General features: G+C 35.8%; 2 protein-coding genes across 4 annotated transcripts; both read left to right on the forward strand.

Annotated features, from left to right (window-relative positions):
• The first annotated feature begins 132 nt into the window (after nt 1-132).
• ndufs2 (NADH:ubiquinone oxidoreductase core subunit S2) lies at nt 133-14,261 on the forward strand. 3 transcript variants are annotated; one of them, XM_052562370.1, is made up of 15 exons: nt 160-296; nt 523-713; nt 1,010-1,113; nt 1,206-1,396; nt 2,268-2,388; nt 2,529-2,641; nt 2,807-2,881; nt 2,958-3,035; nt 8,099-8,184; nt 8,471-8,590; nt 9,203-9,332; nt 11,840-11,935; nt 12,453-12,536; nt 13,077-13,134; nt 14,111-14,261. In XM_052562370.1, coding segments are annotated over exons 2-15 (1,296 nt in total). In that variant the 5' UTR covers nt 160-296; nt 523-711; the 3' UTR covers nt 14,149-14,261. The 3 variants fall into 3 exon arrangements, with proteins under 3 accessions (XP_052418329.1, XP_052418330.1, XP_052418331.1); XM_052562371.1 differs by having other exon boundaries at nt 523-678; XM_052562369.1 differs by lacking the exon at nt 523-713 and having other exon boundaries at nt 133-296.
• Nucleotides 14,262-15,563: 1,302 nt separating this feature from the next.
• On the forward strand, nt 15,564-20,727 carry LOC127962513 (high affinity immunoglobulin epsilon receptor subunit gamma). Its single transcript, XM_052562099.1, has 5 exons — nt 15,564-15,737; nt 17,458-17,555; nt 18,143-18,175; nt 19,277-19,306; nt 19,714-20,727. The coding sequence occupies exons 1-5, from the start codon at nt 15,671-15,673 to the stop codon at nt 19,774-19,776; spliced, it is 291 nt and encodes a 96-aa protein (XP_052418059.1). The 5' UTR covers nt 15,564-15,670; the 3' UTR covers nt 19,777-20,727.
• Nucleotides 20,728-25,119: the final 4,392 nt, after the last annotated feature.

Genomic DNA, 25,119 nt, shown 5'->3' on the forward strand with positions numbered 1-25,119 from the left:
CCATAAAACTATGACTACAGAGTTGATTGACACCTAGTGACTATTTGTGCGTAATTACATCGCGCTCTTCAGTTTAAGCCTCCTACAGGCAGGCGGCGCAAGAGCCTCGGTAAAACAATTCTCCGTATATAATCCTCTACAGAAGCAGCCATAGACAGTAAAAGAAGCAGCGGGTGACGAAGACCGGTGGGAAATATGGCGGCGACAATGCTGAGGTCGCTTTCCAGACTCGGACGTCCTTTAGTGCTGTTAAACAGTAATGTCAGCACTCCAGCCTGTGTTCTGCTTCAGAAGAGGTGCACACATTATAGTCGTCTGTACAGTGCTGTTAAAAATAAATTTGGTTAGTTAGCGGTTTACAATGTTATTGGGATTAGATAACCACTGTTATTTTCTCTCATTCGTTTTCAAACATTGAAATGAATAGTATTACTAAACTGCCCTTTTCAAGTTTTAATTGGTGAACGACGATATTTGTTAATTCTTTTCCCCCTCCACTAATGTTTTTTTTTGTGCTAAAAGGAGCATGAAGCTGGTTTAGATGAAACATGAGCAGTAAAGATACAACCGTTTCACTTGCATATCATGGATTTAAGATCTACTTGGACATCTGCTTTGCTTTATATTATCTGTTTCGAAGCGTCCACCAACGCGAACATCTCAACAGCTCCAGATAAAGTGGGTCAGAATTGATGAAAGCCACAAATTAAAATGTATTTATATCATTGCACTAAATAACAAAATGTCAGACCAATTTGCATTTAAAGTAATAAAGCACAAACATAATTTTTTTAATATAAACTGTTCACTCTAACATGTATTGTTGCTTAAAATTTTTTTTTTTTATTGCGTTAGATTTGCATTTGAAGTGTTGCTTACAGTTATATAGTGATTTCACTGTAAAGTACTGACACCTAACTTGCAAATTCACACATTCATCTCGTTCTTGAAATTTGAGCAGAATCTGTGTGCATAATGTGTGCAAATCAATAACGCCACTGTATTTCAGGCTAAAGCAATGGCAGCCAGATGTGGAGTGGGCAGAGCAGTACTCAGGAGCTGTGATGTATCCCAGTGTTATAACTGAGAAGTGGGCTCCTCCACCTTGGAATGGTTGGTTTTGGCCTAGTGACTAACATATTAACAGTTCAACCAACCACAATATCCAAAATAAAAAATAAATAAAAAAAAAACATCTTTTTCAGACAAGGACCCACCAGCAGAGAAGGAGGTGTCCAACCTCACCATCAACTTTGGGCCCCAGCACCCGGCGGCTCATGGGGTGCTTCGTCTGGTGATGGAGCTCAGCGGAGAGTCCGTGAAGAAATGTGACCCTCACATCGGACTCCTGCACCGGGGCACTGAGAAACTGATTGAGTACAAGACTTATTTACAGGTAATTAAAGACTTCAACCACCAATGGTTAACACTAAATTATCATATGCCTGGTTAACACATAGTTTACACACTTTTTTTATGTAGTTACAAAATGGAACTATGTTATTGCTCAGTTCTTTATGGAGAATTATAAGTATTTCTATATTATAAGCCACTGTTGGGAAGGTTACTTTGGAGATGCAATAGGTTACAGATTACAAGTAGCGTAACTCTTTCAGTTACTTTATTAAAGTTACTTTTGAATAACTTTTCAAAATTTCTAATTAGAGATGCACCGATTGCAATTCTCTTGGCCGATTATGATTTTTTTGTTTGTGATCTGCCAATACCGATTTTTGACCATTTAGATTTTTTTCCTAAGAGATATAACTGACAGCATATACAAACAAAAATCTCCTTTTCTTCAACGCAAAGTTTCTTTAAACTGCAAACAAAAGCACAAACAAATGCAATGGAATAAAGAGAGCTATGAAACTAAGTTTTTCAGGTTAAGTTTTTATTCAGGTAAGAAAAACTACAGAAATAGAAGTAATCACAAATATATCTATCTTCAAATATGTCAAATATCCTTAATTTACTACAGTTGTGTAGCTCAGACACTACAACATTTGAGCTACTGATAAAATGTATACCTTTAGTGTGATTTGTATGTCACTGTGGATAAAAGTGTTTGCCAAATACATTAGGTTAAACATCAATTTAAACATAAATTACGCTTTACATCACAAGCTCATGGCTGTCTTATGCAAGGCATATAAAGGCTTAGCTGTCATAACTGTGCTGTTATAATTATCAGTTTGTGCTTTGTGTTGTTGTCTGTGATGAAGCGTTGTTTGCTGTAATGTTGTCTCGTGTTTGTGTTGCTGCAGGCACTTCCATACTTCGACAGGCTTGACTATGTGTCCATGATGTGTAATGAGCAGGCATATTCTCTAGCCGTAGAAAAGCTTCTCAACATTCAGGCCCCTCCACGTGCACAGTGGATTAGAGGTGAGGGCCAAAACTAAAATGCTTTCGATCTGATTTACACTCATCAGTCTTAAATTTACTTGAAGTTGTTTTTTAAAAATACCCCAAAATTACTAGCTGTATTAGCTGCAATAATGTGTTATTGTATAATGCCTCTGCAGTGCTGTATGGCGAGATGACCCGTATCCTGAACCACATCATGGGCATCACCACCCACGCCCTTGACATCGGAGCCATGACCCCCTTCTTCTGGATGTTTGAGGAGAGAGAGAAGGTAACCACTTTCTTTTGGACTTCATCGAACAGAAAACAAGTTAAATATGCATTTTGTTGGACATTAAATGTGCTGAAAGTGCTACATTTAACACATAGGTGTATGTGCTTTCGTTTGTTATTTGTGTGGAACCTAGTTACCATTGAATTGGTTGAAATCTTGCAGATGTTTGAGTTTTATGAGAGAGTTTCTGGGGCCAGGATGCACGCAGCATACGTCCGACCCGGTGGAGTTCATCAGGTACGCTTTGATTAAAAAAAGTCATTTTCTGGTTATTCTGATAACTTCATAAAACTGCGGGTCATTCTTGTTGCAGGACTTGCCTCTTGGTCTCATGGATGACATCTATGAATGGTGCAAGAACTTCTCTATTCGCATTGATGAAGTTGAGGAGGTATGTGGAACGAAATGCAACCAGGAGGCTGAATTTACACTTGCACAAAAAAATAAAATAAAGAAATCTTATTTTTTGCTCTCATTTAAGACACAGATCAGAATTTGTTGCACACGTGTAAACACAAAAATCAGTGCAAGGTCCAATTTTTTCACATCTGATTTGAGTCACTTTAAATGTGGTTTTAAGTCGGATACATATCTGAGATCTGGACATTCAACCTATGTGTAAACACACATATCTGATCCCCATTGTAACTCTTTTCAACACCTGCCCTATGAATTTTATAAATACTGCAGCTTTACTGTTAAAAGTGAAATTCTGTATTTGACCCTAACTCCAGCACTCTATTCTAATTCTATTTTATCTGTTGGATTTCTTTACATATTTATATATATACACACACATATATTATTATATAAACACTTTACCCATTAAGGCAAGGCTGAGTGGTCTGTTAGGTTTATATTCAGTGAGCATATCTGCAATGTATTTAGGTCCTAGGCAATTGAGTGATTTATAAACAAGTAATAGTACTTTAAAATCAATCTTAAATGTAACTGGAAGTTAAGGTATGCATTCACTTTGAGAACTTTTCTTTGATTCCAAATGCAATGACTTTAGTTTCCTTTTTTAAATGAAGACAATTTTGGAACATCCAACTGTTAATTTCATCAATGATTCGGCAGAGGGAGTCAATGGGGCTGTAGTCATTTGGCAATAAGGCAAGGTAAATCTGGGTATCATCAGCATAACTGTGATAGGCAATTTGGTTCTTTTTCATTATTTGTCTTAGTGGGAGCAAATACAGGCTAAACAAGGCCGGTACAAGAATTGAGCCTTGTGGGACTCCACACATAACTACATTATGAATTACAGTAATATGAATTTTTATGCTTTGTTAAGTAATAATAACAATAGCTGTGTAAATACTACTAGAATTTTAAAACTGATAAAAAAAAATTAGTGTTTATAAAGTTAGACATTAAATAATTTACTTAAAATCTCAGGGGGTACTTCAAGTACATAATTTAGGTCAAAGGTTCTGCTGTCAAAAAAGTTTGAAAACCCATGAGATAAAGAAAGCAAGGAGATCAACAGAGTCTGCAGAAATGCTTGGTGTTAAAGATTCAGCCTTCATAAATAGCACACTAGTGTTCTCGTTAATGCATCTCTTTCTGATAGAGATCGAGATTCAGTGTAAGCAGAGATCAATATATCAAAGAAAATACAGAAGTGATGAGATAGTGCTACATCAATCAATCAATCAATCACCTTTATTTATATAGCGCTTTAAACAAAATACATTGCGTCAAAGCAACTGAACAACATTCATTTGGAAAACAGTGTCTCAATAATGCAAAATGATAGTTAAAGGCAGTTCATCATTGAATTCATTTATGTCATCTCTGTTCAGTTTAAATAGTGTCTGTGCATTTATTCAATCAAGTCAATGATATCGCTGTAGATGAAGTGACCCCAACTAAGCAAGCCAGAGGCGACAGCGGCAAGGAACCAAAACTCCATTGGTGACAGAATGGAGAAAAAAAACTTGGGAGAAACCAGGCTCAGTTGGGGGGCCAGTTCTCCTTTGACCAGATGAAACCAGTAGTTCAATTCCAGGATCTGCCACCCGCAGTTGTTTTTGATATTCTAGGTATTATCAAATTGCTCTAAAAAAGTTTTGAGAACGTAGCTGACGTAGAGGAGTATAATGTAAAAGGAACTCATTCAAATACTGAGGTGCTAAACCATTCAGGGCTTTATAAGTTATAAGCAATATTTTAAAATCTATACGATGTTTGATAGGGAGCCAGTGCAGTGATGACAGGACCGGGCTAATATGGTCATACTTCCTGGTTCTAGTAAGAACTCTTGCTGCTGCATTTTGAACTAGCTGTAGTTTGTTTACTAAGCGTGCAGAACAACCACCCAATAAAGCATTACAATAATCTAACCTTGAAGTCATAAATGCATGGATTAACATTTCTGCATTTGACATTGAGAGCATAGGCCGTAATTTAGATATATTTTTGAGATGGAAAAATGCAGTTTTACAAATGCTAGAAACGTGGCTTTCTAAGGAAAGATTGCGATCAAATAGCACACCTAGGTTCCTAACTGATGACGAAGAATTGACAGAGCAACCATCAAGTCTTAGACAGTGTTCTAGGTTATTACAAGCAGAGTTTTTAGGTCCTATAATTAACACCTCTGTTTTTTCTGAATTTAGCAGTAAGAAATTACTCGTCATCGTTTTTTTATATTGACTATGCATTTCATTAGTTTTTCAAATTGGTTTGTTTCACCGGGCTGCGAAGAAATATAGAGCTGAGTATCATCAGCATAACAGTGAAAGCTAACACCATGTTTCCTGATGATATCTCCCAAGGGTAACATATAAAGCGTGAAGAGCAGCGGCCCTAGTACTAAGCCTTGAGGTACTCCATACTGCACTTGTGATCGATATGATACATCTTCATTCACTGCTACAAACGGATGGCGGTCATATAAGTATTTAAACCATGCTAATGCACTTCCACTGATGCCAACAAAGTGTTCAAGTCTATGCAAAAGAATGCTGTGGTCAATTGTGTCAAACACAGCACTAAGATCCAATAAAACTAATAGAGAGATACACCCACGATCAGATGATAAGAGCAGATCATTTGTAACTCTAAGGAGAGCAGTCTCAGTACTATTCTGACTATAGACTGTTCAAGTCTATGCAAAAGAATAATAATTTCAACACTATCAACATCAATTCCATGTGACCGTATTAAATCTATAGTATGATTTCGACAATGAGTAGGTCCTGAAACATGTTGTCTAACACTAATAGAGTTCAGAATGTCTATAAATGCTGATCCCAATGCATTAAAACTTTATCTGCAGCCAGAACTAACTCGGATGTAAAATCACCAAACTCTTTAATAAATCTGTATGGTGGCCTGGTGGCCTGTATACAGTAGCCAGTACAAACATAACAGGGGATTTATCATTAACAGTTGTTTCTCTGGATAATGTTGTATGTAGCACCATTACTTCAAACGAGTTATACTTGAAGCCTGCCCTCTGAGAAATCCTGAAAACGTTGTTATAAATTGAAGCAACACCTCCACCTTTGCCTTTTAGACGTGGCTCGTGTTTATAACAGTAATCTTGGGGGGTGGACTCATTTAAAATAATGTAATCATCAGGTTTTAGCCAGGTTTCTGTCAAACAGAGCACATCTATATTATGATCAGTGATCATATTATTTACAAAAAGTGTTAATAAGCCAAGCTTTATCATTTGTTTATCCATATTGCATTTGTTTTTTATTTGTTGAACCTCAATAAATTATTAACCTTAACTTGGTTTGGACGTTTTTTGTATTTTCTAGTTTGGGGAACAGACACAGTCTCTATAGTGTGATATCTAGGTGAAAGAGTCTCTATGTGCAGAGAACTAGCTGACCTCTGTGACAGGAGGCAGCTAGCACATGGTCGGTTTAGCCAGTCTGTCTGCTTCCTGACCTGGGCCCCAGTTAGTCAAGTATGAACTCTAAGACTATTTGCCCTATTTCTAGAGAGAAGAGCAGCTCCACCCCGGGAGGGATGAAGACCATCTCTTTTAAACAGGTCAGGTCTGCCCCAAAAGCTCGTCCAATTGTCTATGAAACCTATGTTATTCTGTGGGCACCACTGTGGGCAGACATCCAGCCATTCAGTGTTGACAATTTGCTATGCATCTCATCACCACGGTAAGCAGGGAGGGGACCAGAGCATATTACAGTGTCTGACATCATGCTTGCAAGTTCACACACCTCTTTAAAGTTATTTTTAGTGATCTCCGACTGGCGAAGTCGAACATCATTAGCGCCAGCATGAATAACAATCTTACTGTATTTACGTTTAGCATTTGCCAACACTTTTAAATTTGCCAAGATGTCAGGCTCTCTGGCTCCCGGTAAACATTTGACTATGGTGGCTGGTGTCTCTATATTCACATTCCGCACAATAGAATCACCAATAACTAGAGCACTTTCATCGGGTTTCTCAGTGGGTGCATCACTGAGTGGGGAGAAACTGTTTAATGTTTTGATCGAAACAGAAGAGCGGTGTTTTGACCAACGACTACGCTGCCTCACTGTCACCCAGTTGCCCTGCTGCAGGGGCTCTGCTGGAACTGGACAATTTACAGGAATCCCTGAGCTAGACGCATCCAAAGCCGTATCTAGAGTCCTTACATTCTTACTGTCCTCAATTAAAGTTTGGATGCGTGTCTCTAATTCTGAAATCTTCTCTGTCAGCCTAACTATTTCCCTGCATTTATCACATGTGAATCCCTCATCAGCGACAGAGATAGATAAACTGTACATGTGGCAAGAGGTGCAAATAACGATAGCAGGAGAAGCCATTACTCACCGTGCTTGATGAAATATTCTTATTGCGGTTGTTTGATGAACTTGTGAAAAACTGGAGCGAGGGAGAGGAGAAAAGAAAACGCTAATGACAAGCTAACGAGTGCTAACGCTTTGCAGGTGTACTGCACTCACGGAAAAGTGAACGATCAAAGTTAATCTGATAAGATTGATCGATAATATCAGAAATATGGTGTGAATTAAGTTATATTTTACCACCAAAAAAAAACAGACAGTGATAGTAAGATAAAGATTCTAAAGAAAAAATAAAATAAAAACAGCTACACGGATGCTGAGAATAATAGCCTCTATAATAATAGCCACTCGTAAATTACATAAATAATTTTTATAGCACAGACATTAAAAACCAGAGGGTCTAACATGTGCATAATCAAGTGATTACTGACAATCATTTTGTGCAGGAATGAATGTTAAAACGGTGTCTGATACCAGTCGTGTCTAAAGTGAAATACTAAACTGGGACCAAAAAAATCAGATAAGGACAAAAGATCAGATCTGTGCATTTATGACATGCAATGTAAACACAGCCGAACTAATCATGTAGATAGAGGTTTCTTTTTCAAAATGCATGTATTTTAATTTGATTGGAATTAATAAATGGAGTTTCTAAATGAATATGACTGCGATATTGTTTCAGATGCTGACCAACAATCGTATCTGGAGGAACAGAACTGTTGGTATCGGTGTAATTGGTGCAGAGGATGCACTTAATTATGGATTCAGGTAAAGCATTGTATTATTAAGTGAATCCGATTGGTCAGAGCTGCTGCTCAAGTGTCTCTTTCTCTCCCCCGCATACAGTAGATCTATCTGACAGTAAGTGATGGAGAAAAATCTTCATGAGTAATTTATAAATCAAACCCAGAAGGGACTTCTAAAAGCAATCTTTATTAATAGCAGTCTTTATGTGGTTAGATGTAATCATCCTCATCATTGTAGCTTAACTAGTGAAATCACCCACAAATTCAACTTCGGATGGTCAATAGTGTGTTTGTTATTCTTTCTTCAGCGGAGTGATGCTCAGAGGTTCTGGAATTAAATGGGATCTGAGGAAGAGTCAGCCCTACGATAAATACGACGAGGTGGACTTCGACGTGGCCGTAGGAAGTAATGGCGACTGCTATGACAGGTGGCCGCTCATCTTCATATTCTAGACTGAGTTAAGAGCTTCAGGAAGTTCAGAATGACAGGAAATCAAAATGCAACCACATGCTATAAATTGGTCTTGGACTCCACTGAGCTTTCTCACCACATGCACTGATGGTATCATGTGAAATGTACCATGATGTGTGCCGCTTAAAAAGATAAGCTTTGTTGTGAGAACTTGACATTAACTGAACAAACATGATCAGTAATATGATTTTATTTTATTTTTTTTAGCTTGAAGAACATTTAAATTATACTGTAATGAATATTGACATTGAAAATTGCATTGGATTTTAATATATGAAGCGATACAAGTTATGGTAACGCTTTATTATGAGGCTATTTGTTAACATGAGGAAAATTCACTATTTAATGAAATCTAAGAATGAATAATACTTAGAAACGATTTATAAATCTCAGATAATATTAAGTTTGCTAATACCTTATTCTAAATCAAAAGTGGGTTTGTATTATTTAATGGAACTGACTTAACATGAAATAACTAATGGGACGTTATTGTATAGTGTTAGCACAGATATTGTCATGTTTCTTTAATATTGAATGTTATCAGTGACAAATATGAACTTGTTTTTAGATATCTGTGCCGAGTGGAGGAAATGAGACAGTCGCTGCGCATCATGCATCAGTGTCTCAACAAAATGCCTGCTGGAGAGATCAAGGTGGATGATGCTAAAATAGCCCCACCCAAGAGATCTGAGATGAAGGTAAGAAATGCTTGCGTATGTATCTTTTTTTAAAGGTGCAGCGTGTCATTTCTGGGTTTTCAAACACTCCTCTTATATTTTTTTTTTTAGTGAGTCAAATGCATATTGTTACATTTACATTTATTCATTTAGCAGATGTTTTTATACAAAGCCACTTACAATTGAGGAATACAATGAGCGATTCATCATAAAGAGGCAAATAAACGCAGTAGGGCTGAAACGATTAGTCGACATTATCGACAATGTCGACAATACAATTTTTGGTCGACAAATAATTTTGTTGTCGAGTAGTCGTTTTATTTAATTTGACCTAATTTAGGGCCTGCAATAATGCTGTTTGACCAGTGTGGCGCTGAAGTACAAGACTGTAATTCAGCCCTCCTCGATGCAGTTAAAGAGAAGAAGAGATGCAGTGCTTGCTCGATCAGCGCTGCTTCAGAGAAATGCACTGAGCCGAACCGAATGGCTTTTGGATATGAAAATATATGACACACACTTTTTTCTCAATATCGAAATAAACAACAACTACAGCAAAAATCACAGCAGTGTGATTGCAGTTAAAAATGCATTTTATTTCACCGATGTCGATGTTTGCACAAGCTCAGTAAAGCATTCACGTCACGTCTATAGTATGTTATGCAATACCTTAAATCAAGCAGTTTTAGGGTATTAAACATAATTTAAAAATATTTGATTAAAGTGATAGTTCTTTTTGCAGAGATCAAAGCTTAATCTAGCTCAGGACTGTTTTGATTATCATAACCCAGTAAGGTATTTTAAGAGAGATTACTCTACCAGTCACAGTTATTGTAAAAATGAATACTTGTATTTAGCAAGGATGCTTTAAATTGACAAAGACATTTATAATGTTACAAAAGATTTCTATTTCAGATAAATGCTGATCTTCTGAACTTTCTGTTCATCAAAAAAGCCCTGAAAAAATTATATTCAGCATTTTTAACAATAATAATAATAATACATGTTTTTTGGAGCAGCAAATCATTATATTAGAATGATTTCTGAAGGATCTTGTGACTGGAATAAGGATGCTAAAAATTCAGCCTTGAAATCACAGGAATAAATTATATTTTAAAATGTATTCAAATAAAATGTTTAAATAGTAAAAAAAAAATCACAATTCTTCTGTTTTTGCTGTACTTTGGATCAAATAAATTCAAGCTTGATCAGCAGAAAATACTTCTTTAAAATCAATATTACTGTTCAAAACAGTTTGACTGGTAGTGTATATTGTGAATAAAATTGTTCATCCAAAAATAAAACATCTAATCACTTACCTTTATTTTGTTTCTTATCTATATTATATACTTACGAAAGGAGATGTTAGGCAGAATGATGAGTAATTCAGTTTATTTTCATATAGTAATTAAATGATAAATAAGAAGGTTTCTCTGTCATCTCTTTTTGTGTGTCAAATATATTTATTTGTATAAATTAATTGTATAATAATTGTAATTACATAATATTATTTCCCAAAGCTGACGTGATTAGACTATCTTTTTTTTTATTTATGTAAAACCGTATTTTAATTAATTGCAAGTACTGAATAATCAATCAAATTCTATTGATTAATCAGTGGAATAATCGTCTTGATTAATTGATTTATCCAAATAATTGTTTGTTGGAGCCCTAAAACGCAGGAAGTCCTTGCAAAACAAAAGTTTCGGGGAATTTTCAGAGTAATGCAAGCTATAGAGGGAGAGGTTAAGGAAAGAGAAAGCAAGTAATCTCTCCAAGTAATCAAATAATGATGGTAGAGATGAGATTTCAGATGTCGTTTGAAAATTGTCAGGGATCCATCATTACGGATAGGGATGGGAATGTTATTCCACCAGCCAGGAACGGTGAATGAAAATGTTCTGGAAAGTTATTTTGTGCCTCTCTGTGGTGATGGTACCACGAGGCGTCGCTCACTTGTAGATCTCAGACTTCTGGAGGAGATGTAGAGTCTCAAAAGTGAGTGGAAGTAGGAGGATGCTAAGCCTGTGGCTGTTTTATATGCAAGCATTAATGTCTTGAACTTGATGTGAGCCAGTGCAGGGAGATAAAGAGAGGTGTAACATGGGTTTTTTTGGATTCTTTGAAGACCAGTCATGCCATTGCACTCTGAGTCATTTGTAGAGGATTGATTGTGCTTGATAGATGTCCAGCGAGAAGAGCATTGCAGTAGTCCAGTCTAGAAATGACAAGGGCCTGGACAAGAAGTTGTGCAGCATGCTCCTTACACAATGGCTTTAGTTTGCCCCAAATATTATGTTACCCAGTGTTGCATAGTTGAGATGATCAAACTATTTTGAAGTGTCACAATGTTAAACATACAGTAGTTTTCGAATGACTTCTTCATAATTGTATGAGGAAAGTTATGAATGAATATTTCTATATAGAAAATACACAATTCAACTTCAAGAAAAAAGGTACAGATTTATTAATGTTTGTGTGCTTTAATGTGAACTAATATTCCACTCGTCCCATGACTTGTTTTCATGCAGACGTCAATGGAATCTCTCATTCATCACTTTAAGCTGTACACTGAGGGCTACCAGGTTCCTCCGGGGGCCACATATACGGCTGTAGAGGCACCAAAGGTGAGTGTAAAAGTGTTGACCAACAATTACATTCACACCATTGCTGTTCCCAGTAGGTATTTTTACATTGGCCTCATTGGCAGTTTTCAGTGGTTTTTGGTCGTCTTCTCATCCAGCATGGTGAGGTTGCTGGTAAATTTTTAACTGTAGGGAATGTGGCTTTCTAAAGTTGTTGGGTACTTTTTTTCTGGTGCTGTTTTTATTCAGCAATCTGATAGATTCTGTTGTTGCAGTACGACCAATGTGTGTCTGATTTCCGAATTAATGAGTTTTATGGTCTGGTTATTTTCAGTGAAGCAAAACCACACAGTACAACCAGTGTATTTACATCTCTATAGAAATCTGAACTGAACTTATCATTTGGGCTGATTTTTATTTATTTATTTTTCCAAAAAATTTCAAGTACTTACTGAACCCATTAAATAACCGGACTTAAGAGGAATCAGAACAAGTGTTGATGTATTCTTTTCCCATTCGTCCTCCACACTCAGCTGTGTTGTGTTGTGTTGTGCTGCAGGGTGAGTTTGGGGTGTACCTGGTATCTGACGGTTCCAGCAGACCTTACCGCTGCAAGATCAAGGCACCTGGCTTTGCTCACTTGGTAATTAAATCATTTGACTATTATGATTCTGTTATGATAATATACTCGACAGCTTTTTAAATAAGAAAAAGAACACACACTCCTATTAAAACATTTCAGTAAGTCAGTAAGATGATTCTTATGATCAACAAAGTTGCATTTATTTTATCAAATTTCAGTAATATTGTAAAATATTTTTCAGTGCATTTAAAAATGTAATTTATACCTGTGATGGCAAAGCAGTCTTCAGTGTCACATGATCCTAAAGAAATAATTATAACATGCTGATTGGATGCTCAAGAAACTTTTCTTATGGTTATAGAAACTGATTTTTTTGTTTTCCAGGATTCTTTGATTACAAATTGTGAAAAAAAACATATAATTAGTGTAATTGTTTTTTACAATTAATACTAAATAAAACTATACATTTTATGTAAAAAACAAAATCGTGGTGAGTTCAAACATTTAGAGTTATGGGAAAATGTTGCAAATACTGCAGGCCTTATCTTTTACCTTTTCCTATTTGTGTTGTGATGTGGTGTGGTCTGTGTTGTCCCTCAGGCTGGTTTAGATCAAATGTCTAAAGGACACATGCTTGCTGATGTGGTGGCGATCATCGGTAAGTCTCACTCTCTCTCGCTCTCGCTCTCGCTCTCTCTCTCTCTCTCTCTCTCTCTCTCTCTCTCTCTCTCTCTCTCGCTCTCCCTCCCTCTCGCTCTCCCTCCCTCGCTCTCTCTCTCTCGCTTTCTCTATCTCTCGCTCTCCCTCTCTCTTGCTCTCCCTCTCACTCTCTCTCTCGCTCGCTCTCTCTCTCAAATTAATACTACATATTTCAGTTGTGTCTGTTTTGTAGATTTGCATGCCACAGTAATGAACTGCTCATTTGCTTACAGTGTTGCATTTAAATAAGAGGCCAGCAGCATTATATAGTAAAATCTTCTCTGTGTTCACGATTTCTAAAATCCCTCCCTGTTCTACTGTGTACTTTTCTAAACAGTGTATGAAACTTTGTATTGTTAGCACCTCTCATATTATTGCCGCCTTAAGATGAATCATTGCTCTTTTGAAAGATACTTTGGTTAAGAGTCTGCTAAATGAACAAATGTTATGAATTAGATTTCTTGGTATTATAGGTGCTTTGGTGAAGCTCTTTCGCGGTCTTAGACCCACCCCAGAGTTACTCAAATAAACGGCACATTTGAATGTGCCAGAGAGAGCACGTTTTATTTGCTTTCATTGATCTATAATTCAGCTGCCACAGTTATATCCCTACAAACAAACCATTGACAGTCAGAATTCTGCTTATGTAATTACACTGAAAATAATTGATGTAGAAACACAATTCTTAGTAGTCATAGTAGCCTAGCAGTTCATTATATCACATTGCATTTTGTCCCCCACAATAAAAACTTACAGAGCTTTGATCATAATTCAGAGCATTTACTCGAAGCACAAAACAAAACAAAAAAAACACTTAGCAGTTGATGTTTTCAATACAGTTTGAAAATATCCGAAAATTAAAATTACACTAGAAAAAAATAAATATTAGCAATTTGATGTTGCCCTGAGCCTCATCCTGTTGTGTTTTTCCACAGGCACTCAGGACATCGTGTTTGGTGAAGTAGACCGTTGAGGACCCCAGTGTCTGATCTTGATTCTGTCTTTGTGATCCATGACAGAAGTTACTCTAATTTCTCCATGTAAATGCTTATGAAACCAAATAAATATTTTAAAACTTGGAAAAAACTGAAATTCTCTTTATTTACACTTAGCAGGTGTTTTTATCTAATGTGACTTGCAAACAAAGAAGGCTGCAAGTTTAAAAGTGCTGATTGTGGAAGTGCAAACTTGCACGTAGATTCTGTGCATACTGCACTTTTTTTTTTTTTTTTTTAATGTATATGTGACCCTGGACCACAAAACCTTTTTTTAAGTCACTGCGGGTTTATTTGTAGCGATAGCCAACAATATGTTGTATGGGTCAAAATGATTGAATTTTCTTTTATTCTTTTAGGATATTAAGTGCAGATCATGTTCCATGAAGATATTTTGTAAATGTCCTATTGTAAATACATCAAAACTTCTTTTTGATTAGTAATATGGAAGTAATTTGAGGGTGCAAAAAAAAAAAAAAAAAAAATATATATATATATATATATATATATATATATATATATATATATATATATATATATATATATATATATATATATATATATATATATATACACACAGTACAGACCAAAAGTTTGGACACACCTTCTCATTCAAAGAGTTTTCTTTATTTTCATGACTATGAAAATTGTAGATTCACACTGAAGGCATCAAAACTATGAATTAACACATGTGGAATTATATACATAACAAAAAAGTGTGAAACAACTGAAAAAATGTCATATTGTAGGTTCTTCAAAGTAGCCAGCTTTTGCTTTGATTACTGCTTTGCACACTCTTGGCATTCTCTTGATGAGCTTCAAGAGGTAATCACCTGAAATGGTTTTCCAACAGTCTTGAAGGAGTTCCCCGAGAGATGCTTATCACCCTCTGTCTGCGGTCCAGCTCACCCCTAAACCATCTGGATTGGGTTCAGGTCCGGTGACTGTGGAGGCCAGGCCCCATCACTCACCTTCTTGGTCAAATAGCCCTTGATGCCTTCAGTGTGACTCTACAATTTTCATAGTCATGAAAATAAAGAAAACTCTTTGAATGAGAGGGTGTGTCCAAACTTTTGGTCTGTACTGTATATATATATATATTCGATTTTCAAATAGTTGCTTCTTAGCTGAATGTTGTCATACATTAATGTAAAGTTTATTTATTCAGCTTTCATATGATGTATAAATCTCAAATTCGAAAAATTGACACTTAAGACTGGTTTTGTCGTCCAGGGCCACATTTATACAAAATAAGTGCAATTAACAATGCTGAATCAGGATTTCCAAGGATCAGCCGTCTAAAGCAAATCACATGGTTTTCGGCCCATTTTCCTCTTCGTCACTCGGGTGGGGGTGGTTTATCTTGAAAACTGACATATTTTCACCACAACTTCCCTTTTGTTGGCCTCTGATGTGCTTTACACATCTGTTCACTGAAAGTTGTCTTTGGAGGTGTGCGTCCCGTGAGGTTGTACGCAGAAGCAAAGCCAAGATTTGAAGATGATGATGATGAAGGTGGGGTTGCCCTTCTCTCTTCTTTCTATCTGGCTCAGCTTCGGTAGTGCTGGTAAGTGTTCAATGTTGCCGCTCTTTATCTGTGGCGAACTTTGTGTTTTGCCCGTCTTGTGCATGTTACGTCAATAGAAGTGTTAAAGGTTGACAAAATGTTACCAACTAATTTAAGTTTTCAACTTTAAGCTGCTTTTTCATCTTGGAAATATAGGGAGTAATTTTAAATAATTTTGAAAATGGCTATTAAGAATAGTAAATGTATTAACAACTTTCCCTTTTTAGAGAGGGCCTGGCTATTGCAAATTTTTTTATGGTGCTCAACAATCTAAAACTGTGAGAACAGTGGAAATTTCTCGTGTGAATGTATTTTTTACACTTTATTTTTAGTTTTCAGGTAGTCATTTTGTCTGCTAAACTTAACGTGTGAAGATTAACACATTATGGACTTCCTCTGGACTTGTTCATAAATTATGAAATAATGGCATTAAGCATGTGCGCTCTGATCACATGTTAAATATGGAAGTATGCAGGGATTTTTTTTAAGTTTTCATTCTGTATTTTGTAAAATCTTATAAAATAAAGCAAGGGATGTTTAAAAATCCAATGCACATCTATGTAAATGCTACAATCCAGCAATAATTTAAAAAATCAAATGAATAGAAGTTAAGTCTGTTAGCACCTTGGCTAGTCATGTACGTCTATATAAAGTTCACTTTTCACATCTCTTGCTTTTACAGTCCTAACTATATCTGAACTTTGATGTTGGAAACTTTGTTGCCAGGAAGTAGCCTCTTCTCATTCTGTCAACAAAGCTTGAACCACACAATATGACTCTCAATGCCAACTGCTTAGCCCAAGCTTGCAGTAATGACACTTTTCAGTCCGTTCACATTTGCTTGTACATATGAAACTAGTGCTACTTCTTAAATTAAGGTTGTTGCTATATGAGTTTTGCTGGTCCACTTCCCTTCTGTTTCAAATGAGGATGCTATATGCAGTAAAAATAAAACATTTTTTTTTTTTTTTATCTATGTAGTGTTTTCTATTCTTATGCATGTTAATTCTAATAGAATGTCACTGAATGCATGCTGAATCTAAGTTCACTGATGCAACACATTTTTGGCATCAAGATTATGGACAAAAATCATGCATTCTGATCAACCAGCAGTATTTTTGGCAATATGCTGCACTAGAATGAATCTATTAAACCTCAAGATAGTAAGTCAACAGTGTGTTGCTTAATAAAGAAGGTTTGTACAAATTGTAACAAGTTTTGCTGTTTATATGTGAATTTACATAAAAAGAAAAGTGACACTATTCTTTAGGATGAGATACTAGGTGAGAAACAAACATGCTTTTGACATTTCTTGAATGTTTCAGCACATTTAGGCGTTATCAAAATGTTTAATAATAAAATTATTATTTAAAAAATATTATTAAATGTTGTGCAATGATTGTGTTGAATGTATGAATCAGTACAATATTCCCCAAAATCATAGTTTGTTGTTGTGTATTGATGTCTGATAATTAGAAAGCGATTTCTTATATTTCATACTGTATAAACATTATGCTTTGATACAGCTTTATAGATGTGGTGCATCAATATTTGCAATTTACTAATAACCACAAATTTACAGAGAATTTATTCAAATACAGCAAATAAAGAGTTTACACACTCGTCCTAAGAGGGACTTATAAAATTCACGGACCATTTTGTGCAATAATAAAACAATATATATATATTTTCAATGTTAATAATTGTTCATTTTTTTAAGATGCGATGAGTTTGAAGGAGCCGCAGATTTGCTACATCTTGGACGCGGTTCTGCTCATCTATGGGATCGTTCTCACGGTCCTGTACTGCAGAATGAAGGTACTGTATATCTGAGCAAACTCATTGTTTTTTCTTTCTTTTCCCCCCTTTTTTTTTTTAAATGATTAAAATTATTTAATAAATTGAAGTGGTTTAAAACTAGTCTAACAGGCCTGATTTGAGTATACAGTATGCCATCCTGAAATTATTTGGTAAAAGCAATTAAATTATATATATATACTGGGGTTGGAAGACAAAATGTGAACACCTGGTAAATAAGCAGTATTTTTTATTAAGGTGTTTTACCACGGTTTGCCTTTAGTACAGCTTCCAACACTCTTAGATCGGATTCACACAGCTTTGTAATCCTCTCCATTTGAATGTTTTATATAAAAACATCTGTGTGTTAGAGGGAATTGATTTATCTTAAAAAGTGTCCACATATAGCAGACAAAGAAAAGATCTTTGCAACGTTTATCTATTACTGTTGCCTACAAATGATATGAACCAATATATCTATGGGTTTTCACAATATTTTGCCTACACACACACACACACACACACATTCTTCTCTAATATGAAATGTATACATCACATTACAGAAGATTAAATGATTATTAGTACTAATTTTATTCATTCTTTGACAGATGCGAAGCAAACAAGCAGAAAAACGTGCAGGGGTAAGACGGGTGCACATCTATCTATCTATCTATCTATCTATCTATCTATCTATCTATCTATCTATCTATCTATCTATCTATCTATCTTTAGGTAATATGTTTGCCTATCATATCTGTTTCGGAAAAAATAAAAACTTTATAATGGAATGAATAAATAAATAAAATGGTAGAATAAAACAATGTGCTACAATGTGAACTGAGCACAACCAGCACATTCTGAGACCAGCAACAGATATTTATCTATTAACTATTAATAACCTTAAACCAACCCAAATATTAGCAGTATAATTTTATTAAACTTCACAAGTTTCATGAGAATCAATCTCGTGTCAATCGCCAAGATGATCTTCTTTAGCTTACTGTCCTTCTCCACCCCTTTCACACTTTTACATCCTGTCTTGAACAGTGTGAAGTCCTTTCTAAAAGATTATATGTATGTCTGCTTTTCAGCATGAAACCTCTCACACAAATATATGTGTGAGCAACTCTGCCTTCATGCAACCCTTTACAGTTTATACACACACACACACACACACACCCACATATATATATAATATAATATAATATAATATAATATAATATAATATAATATAATATAATATAATATAATATAATATAATATAATATAATATAATATAATATAATATAATATAAATGGCACACTATATGTACACTCTTAAAAATAAAGCCTCCAAAAGAGTTTTTTTTTTGTTTTGTTTTTTTTGCAGGATGCTATAGAAGAACCATTCTCGCTTCCCCCAAAAAAACTTTCAGTTGGCAGTTTCTTAAAAGAACAATTCTTTTTCTTTTTTTTTTCTTTTTTATATCAAGACATTTCCTTAAATCTCTAGATTTTTTTTTTTTTTTTTTTTTACTATAAAGAACTAAATGTCCAGTGAAAAGGTTCCATGGATGTCAAAGGTTCTTAATGGAACAAACAGATGCCAATAAATAATATTTCTTTGCAAAATACTGTTTGACTATCTGACAAATATCACTGTCCTTTCAAAAACCTTTGAAGCCCCACATGTGCGCATTTATTTTTGTGCGTGTCTATATTGTTGCAGGCTTTCTAATGTTTTTTTCCCTGATTGTTTACAGAAGAAAGAAGGCGGCGAAGGCGTTTATGAGGTATTTCTGTTGTGGTTCTTCAATACTCTGTGTAGCCATAGTTTAGACCAATCCTGTGTGTATATGTATATTCTTTATTTGTCCTTTTATTGCGTTCCACAGTAAGATCAATGAAAGACACATAAACATCATTTAATCTCACACACACACAAACACACATTATTCATTTATCTCACAACACATATACATATTTTTATTATTCATATTGTTATCCAACTCTTTGAAGGCGTAAAGAATATCTAAGTCCTCTAAATATAAGAGGCTGTTATATAGTAAGTGATGAAGTGCAGCAGTTTCATAGAATTGAACATTTCTGAAGCGTTGTGGTTGATCTGGTGAGCTTCTGTTGAAATGGTGCTGACTTTCTGCCACATCTGTGTTGTCCTTCTCTCTCGTCCAAACCTCAGGGTCTCAAGCCTCACAATCAGGACACGTACGAGACCATCAAAATGAAAAAAGGCAAAAAATGAGACTCGAGGCTAAAGGAGGAAAGCAAGTTTCTGGACTGGTCATCTTAAGCATGTCTCTGTAAATAAGCTCTCATAAGAATATTTTGTTTATACTGAAATAACTTTTGGTAATCACTTGCATCAGGCTTTTTGTTTGCTGTTACTTTGGCAGGCAGACACCGATAATCAAACGATTGTGTGATTATTCTATTTGTTTAATATAGTTTAGTTTTAATTTTTTTTGATGAATGTATCTTTGTTTGCTTTTAAACTACATTTGAAGCTTCTGAGATGTCTACCACAGCTGCGTGTCACTATTTTTCGAGGCTAACTTCCTGCTCTAGCTTCAACATGCCACCAACAAACACCACAGAGTCCGAGTCATTTCCTGTTTTAAAGAGTACATGAGTGGTCTGACAAAAAGTGCATCTGACTTTGACCACAGGTGTGAGAGATGGAAACAGAGCTGCGTTTGGTTGTATACGTGTGGAGGCCTTTTCTTTCCACTGGTTTAATAAGCACTCATATTGTTCTGCTGTGTGGCGCAATACATTTTTTCTGCTACACGTGACTTCTGAGAAAACAATTATGAAAAAAAAAAAATATATATATATATATATATATATATATATATAGCATTGATGGTCAGAATTTATTTACATTTATTATGAGTATTTAATTAAATATGTTCAAAATGTAATTATTTTGTCCAGTTATGCTTACATGTTTTTTGTTTTTTTTGGGGTGGCCAAAATCTCATACTGTCATCACGAAATGGTTTCATTTCCTTTCCAGAGAATAATCAGTTTCAGTTCTTACATTTGCAGATAGTGATGATGATACCCAGTCCTACTCTTCTTGTATAATGACATTTCCAGGTTTTATTTTATTTTGTCAAAATAAAATTTTTTCTAAGAATATTAAACGGACATTTTTTTGGACCTTTTGAAAATTACAAAAAAATGAAATGTTGAGTTTTATGAATTATTTCCTCTTTCTTTATTATTTGACCATCTTGTAATCACATTTACAGCAATTAAGATGTAATCAAATCACAAATGTAAAATTACTTCTTTTTCGAGAGAAAAATTCTTAATGCAGAAAATGTACAGTGTAGCAGGTCTAAATGTGTGTTTGTGTCATAAATCAACAACACAAATCTAGAATCAAATAATAATTAAAACTGATACTTCTTACCACGACAAATATTATGTGGTTCACAAGGTTTCACTTTATTTTTCACAGGATTGTCACAACAGCAGCAAATGCAAAATGCTTTGCCTATACTTTGTATATAGTTGACATCTACATCGATTCACCTTTATTATAATAAAGTATAGTGCTCTTTACACTACAGCTTGTTAAGCAGCTTCAAAGTAATAAACAGAAGGAAAAACTGATGAAACAATTAAATTTAAGCAACTCTACAAAGACAAAGTTATTCAGCTCAAGTCAGTTCAATTGATTCGGTTTAATATTATCCAGCTTGGTTTTGTTCCTCATCCAATAGTGCCGTCAAATTGATAATAGTAATAGTAACAGCAACAATCATTTTAAGTTGAATTGAGTTTGGTTAGATATTTTAGTGATTCAGGGTTCTTTAGTGAGCCATGGTTATTTAATAGGCATGACTTTATCATTACACACATCAAACTGATTCAGTCACTGCTTCCTTTAGCTGTTACTTTATTTTTCTTGAGACAGAGAAAGTTGAGTCTCTGCTCACAGTTGTCAGGTTTCCAAACACTCTTTTTTTTATTAAACACCCCACAGCGCTGATCCACAGGAGGACACTGTGGCTCCCCCTCAGATGACCAGCCCTTGTATTCAACATTATTTCCATCTACCCAAAACCAATGACCGGCTAAGAACCGCAGACCAATCCACACATCGTCCTCATGGGCTGCCGTGCTCTTATTCTTCGCCTCTATCATCATGAAATCTGAGGTTAGGCTGGCCATGTCAGCGTGGTTTAGTCTGCAGTATTCCAGCGCCTCAATCCATGTGTTTTTCTTCTGCACCAGGATCAGCTCAAAGACCTCCATACAATAAAACGGTAGAGATAAAAGGCAAGTGGCATCATGCAGTTTACCATTTGATTTTAGGACCGCAGCACACTGTTCATGCAAAGCATCCGGTTGTCCAGCATCCCACATGATATTCGATGCATTCTCACCTCCGCTCCATTTCCAGCGCAGTGGGATTTGGGAATCCCTTTGAAGTCCAATCCAGAAATATTCCGAAGTGATCTTTGGATTGGCAGAGAGTAGCTTCACTTCTGTATTGCTGGTGGTGGACAGGTCATCATGGTGTTTTCTGCAGTACTGCTGTGCATCTGTCCATGTCATGTTCTCACTCACATAAATGTGTCGTCTGTAGAGGCTGGTGTTCACTATAAAGACAGACAAAACCAGAAACACAGTCACTGTAGGCTTCATTGCCATGCTGTATCTGTTGTTGGTACAAGAGCAGAAATATGGTGACGTTTTCAAGTCTGCATTTATTTAACAACCATTCGATAACACACCTCTCCAATGTTTCCCTACATAACAGACCAATAAAAAGCAGTCCTGACCCATTACACGATTGGCCCTGCCTTCTCGTTTATCCTATATTGCACACCCAACCACTGGAAGGCCTATGTATCACAGGACAAAAACAAAATGTGCTTTGACTTACAAATGTGTGAAGGAAGTGGAAATGAACTGTGTATCTTTCATGGAGTCATTTTCATAGACTCTTCATTTCCATCCACAACCACTCAACAATTCCAGAAAAGAAATCTGCCTGTGCTATGAAAGAATTGTGAAAAAAATAATTGTATTTACATTGAATGAAAACATGTTTAATTATCTCTCCCTAAAGTTGGCAGGAAAAGAAAGTTGCATTATCTTTCAATTTTTTTCCATTTTGTTAAAGAAGGCAAATTTCCCAATGCCCCTAGACTTAAACATTTTTTTTTTTTTTACCATTTTCAAAACCATCCAGCTGATTTCTGGGTCTGACTAGCACTTTTAGCTTAGCTTCTCGATGACCAAAAGTTTCTATATTTTTCCTGTTTAAAACTTAAGACTATTCTGTAGTTACATCGTGTACTAAGCGAACGAAAATGAAAAGTTGTGATTTTCTAGGACGATATGGCTAGGAACTATGCTCTCATTCCAAATTCAATGATTTTTTTTGAAGCACCCCTGGGCGCCGCGATTGGCTAGCGGACCCCCACCTGCTGTTAGCATTCCATTGACTCCCATTCATTTTGGCATTACTTTGACAGCGAATAACTTTACATCTGAGACGTTTAAAGACTCCATTTGTCCATTAATTATTTCTAAAGAAACAAGAAAATGTATAAAAGGCTCCATTACCTTGTATCTTACGTTATGTTCCAGTCGAAGCAGTTTTTGGAATAAAATAGGCTAACGATTGCATCATAACCAGCGACTCTCTGTCGCACAGAAGAGAAATGACCGTATGGACAGGAGGAGAAGCTCGCAGGCAATCTCTTATTGTTTATGAGGATATCAGGGGGACGTGGAGGCATAAAGTCAAGGGAGATAATTAATCTGAATACTTACCAAAATGTGCTCCTGTTCACGCTCGCCTCCTGTGGAAGATTTGGTGGGTGATTCAGATTTCTCTTGGCACAGCGATTAGAAGATGTACAGGTTGCTCACGTGACATTTACGTCATCAAGCTCAGTTTGAGTCTGCACAGTACGCTCGACCCCCAGGAAGTGCTTGCTTCTAGTTGACTTTATTTTTCTCCATTGAATCCAGGCGGCAAGAAAGTCGACCGGAAGTTGAAGTCGGCCACGTGCCGCCATCTTTGAAGCAGAACTTCACTTGCGTTAGCATCCCATTGACTCCCATTCATTTTGGCGTCACTTTGGCAGTGAACAACTTTACATCTGATGTGTTTAAAGACTCCATTTTTCCATTATTTATTTCTAAAGATACACGACAATGTATAAAGGGCTCCATTACTTTCCATGTTACATTATGGCCCCGTAGAAACAGTTTTTGTAAAAATAGGCTAACGATTGTGTCATAACCACTCGACTCTCTGTCGCACAGTAGAGAAATTACCGTACAGACAGGAGGAGAAGCTCGCAGTTAATTAACTTAATATGGCGTACTGGCGTTACATTTTAAAATACTATACAAAATAATTAATCAGAATACTTACTCCTGCTCACTCACGACAAAGAACTCCCCGCTCAAACTCGCCGTCTCTTCAAGATTAACGATGGCAGTTTTCACGCACAGCTACTAGAAGATTTACATCTGTCAGACAGGTTGCTGACGTCATCAAGCTTAGTTTGATTCTGCACGTCAGAAACGGAAGTGCTAAAAAACGCTAAAAATTTGGCTTCACTTGTCTCAATTGAGTTCCAATGGGGTCGCTGTGTCCATTTCTTTTACTGTCTATGGCTCAGAGGCTCAAAGGGGATTTTATATTTTCAATATCACTTTTCGGAGATGTTTTTTTTTTTTTTTTTTTAATGTTTTGATCATGCTAAGATTTACACACTTCAATCAGGCGCAACAGCGCCGGGTGATGATGTAATCAGAATTTATGCGCATTGGTAGACTCGCGGCTGCACGTTTTTTTAGTTTTTTTTTTTTCTCTTTGAAGAAATTACAACATTATCAGCAAAAAAACCCACGAAAAGATCACAAAACGTCTACACGCAAAGCCAGAGGTAATGTGCAGTTTACCCTCACTGTGTACAAAGGAGGTACTTCAAAAACAATTTGTCTCTTAAGTTAATGTATATTTCTAGAATAATGGCACAAAGAAAAATAAACTCATTCTTCAAGAAAACTGGAAGCCAACAACAACCACAGTTAGAGATTTCAAGAGGTTATGAACAGAGGAATTATTTATGTTTAGCCATAGTCTGTGTTGCAATGATATTTTGCAACCATTTTTTTATTTATCTCTATCTGCCTGCCTTCCTGTATTTTTAAAATTTTATTTAGACCAATTATCCCCAAGTACAAGCAGAGATAGGTCTGGTATCAGGCACAGGCAGGATCAAGCACTGGTATCTACAGTAGTACTGAAGGTAGTATGTATGCACATATATCAGCCCATAAAATATACACAAATTGTAGATATTGACAGGTCATTGTGGTCTGGTGCCTAGAAATCAGAGCACTGTAATGTCTGTAACACTGTACAATATGATTGTATTATTTATTTATTATAAGCTAAGCAATAAACAATCCTAAATGTACTTAATTAAGATTAAGCAAGATTAGTAGATGCTGTAACTATAAATGCTGGAGCTAACTAAAATATGCCATTATTAGTTTCAAGTCTTTAAAGCATTTATTATGTAGCAAATAGTACTTTTGTGAC

Source organism: Carassius gibelio, chromosome B7 (assembly GCF_023724105.1).
Source record: "Carassius gibelio isolate Cgi1373 ecotype wild population from Czech Republic chromosome B7, carGib1.2-hapl.c, whole genome shotgun sequence".
Lineage (NCBI taxonomy): Eukaryota > Metazoa > Chordata > Actinopteri > Cypriniformes > Cyprinidae > Carassius > Carassius gibelio.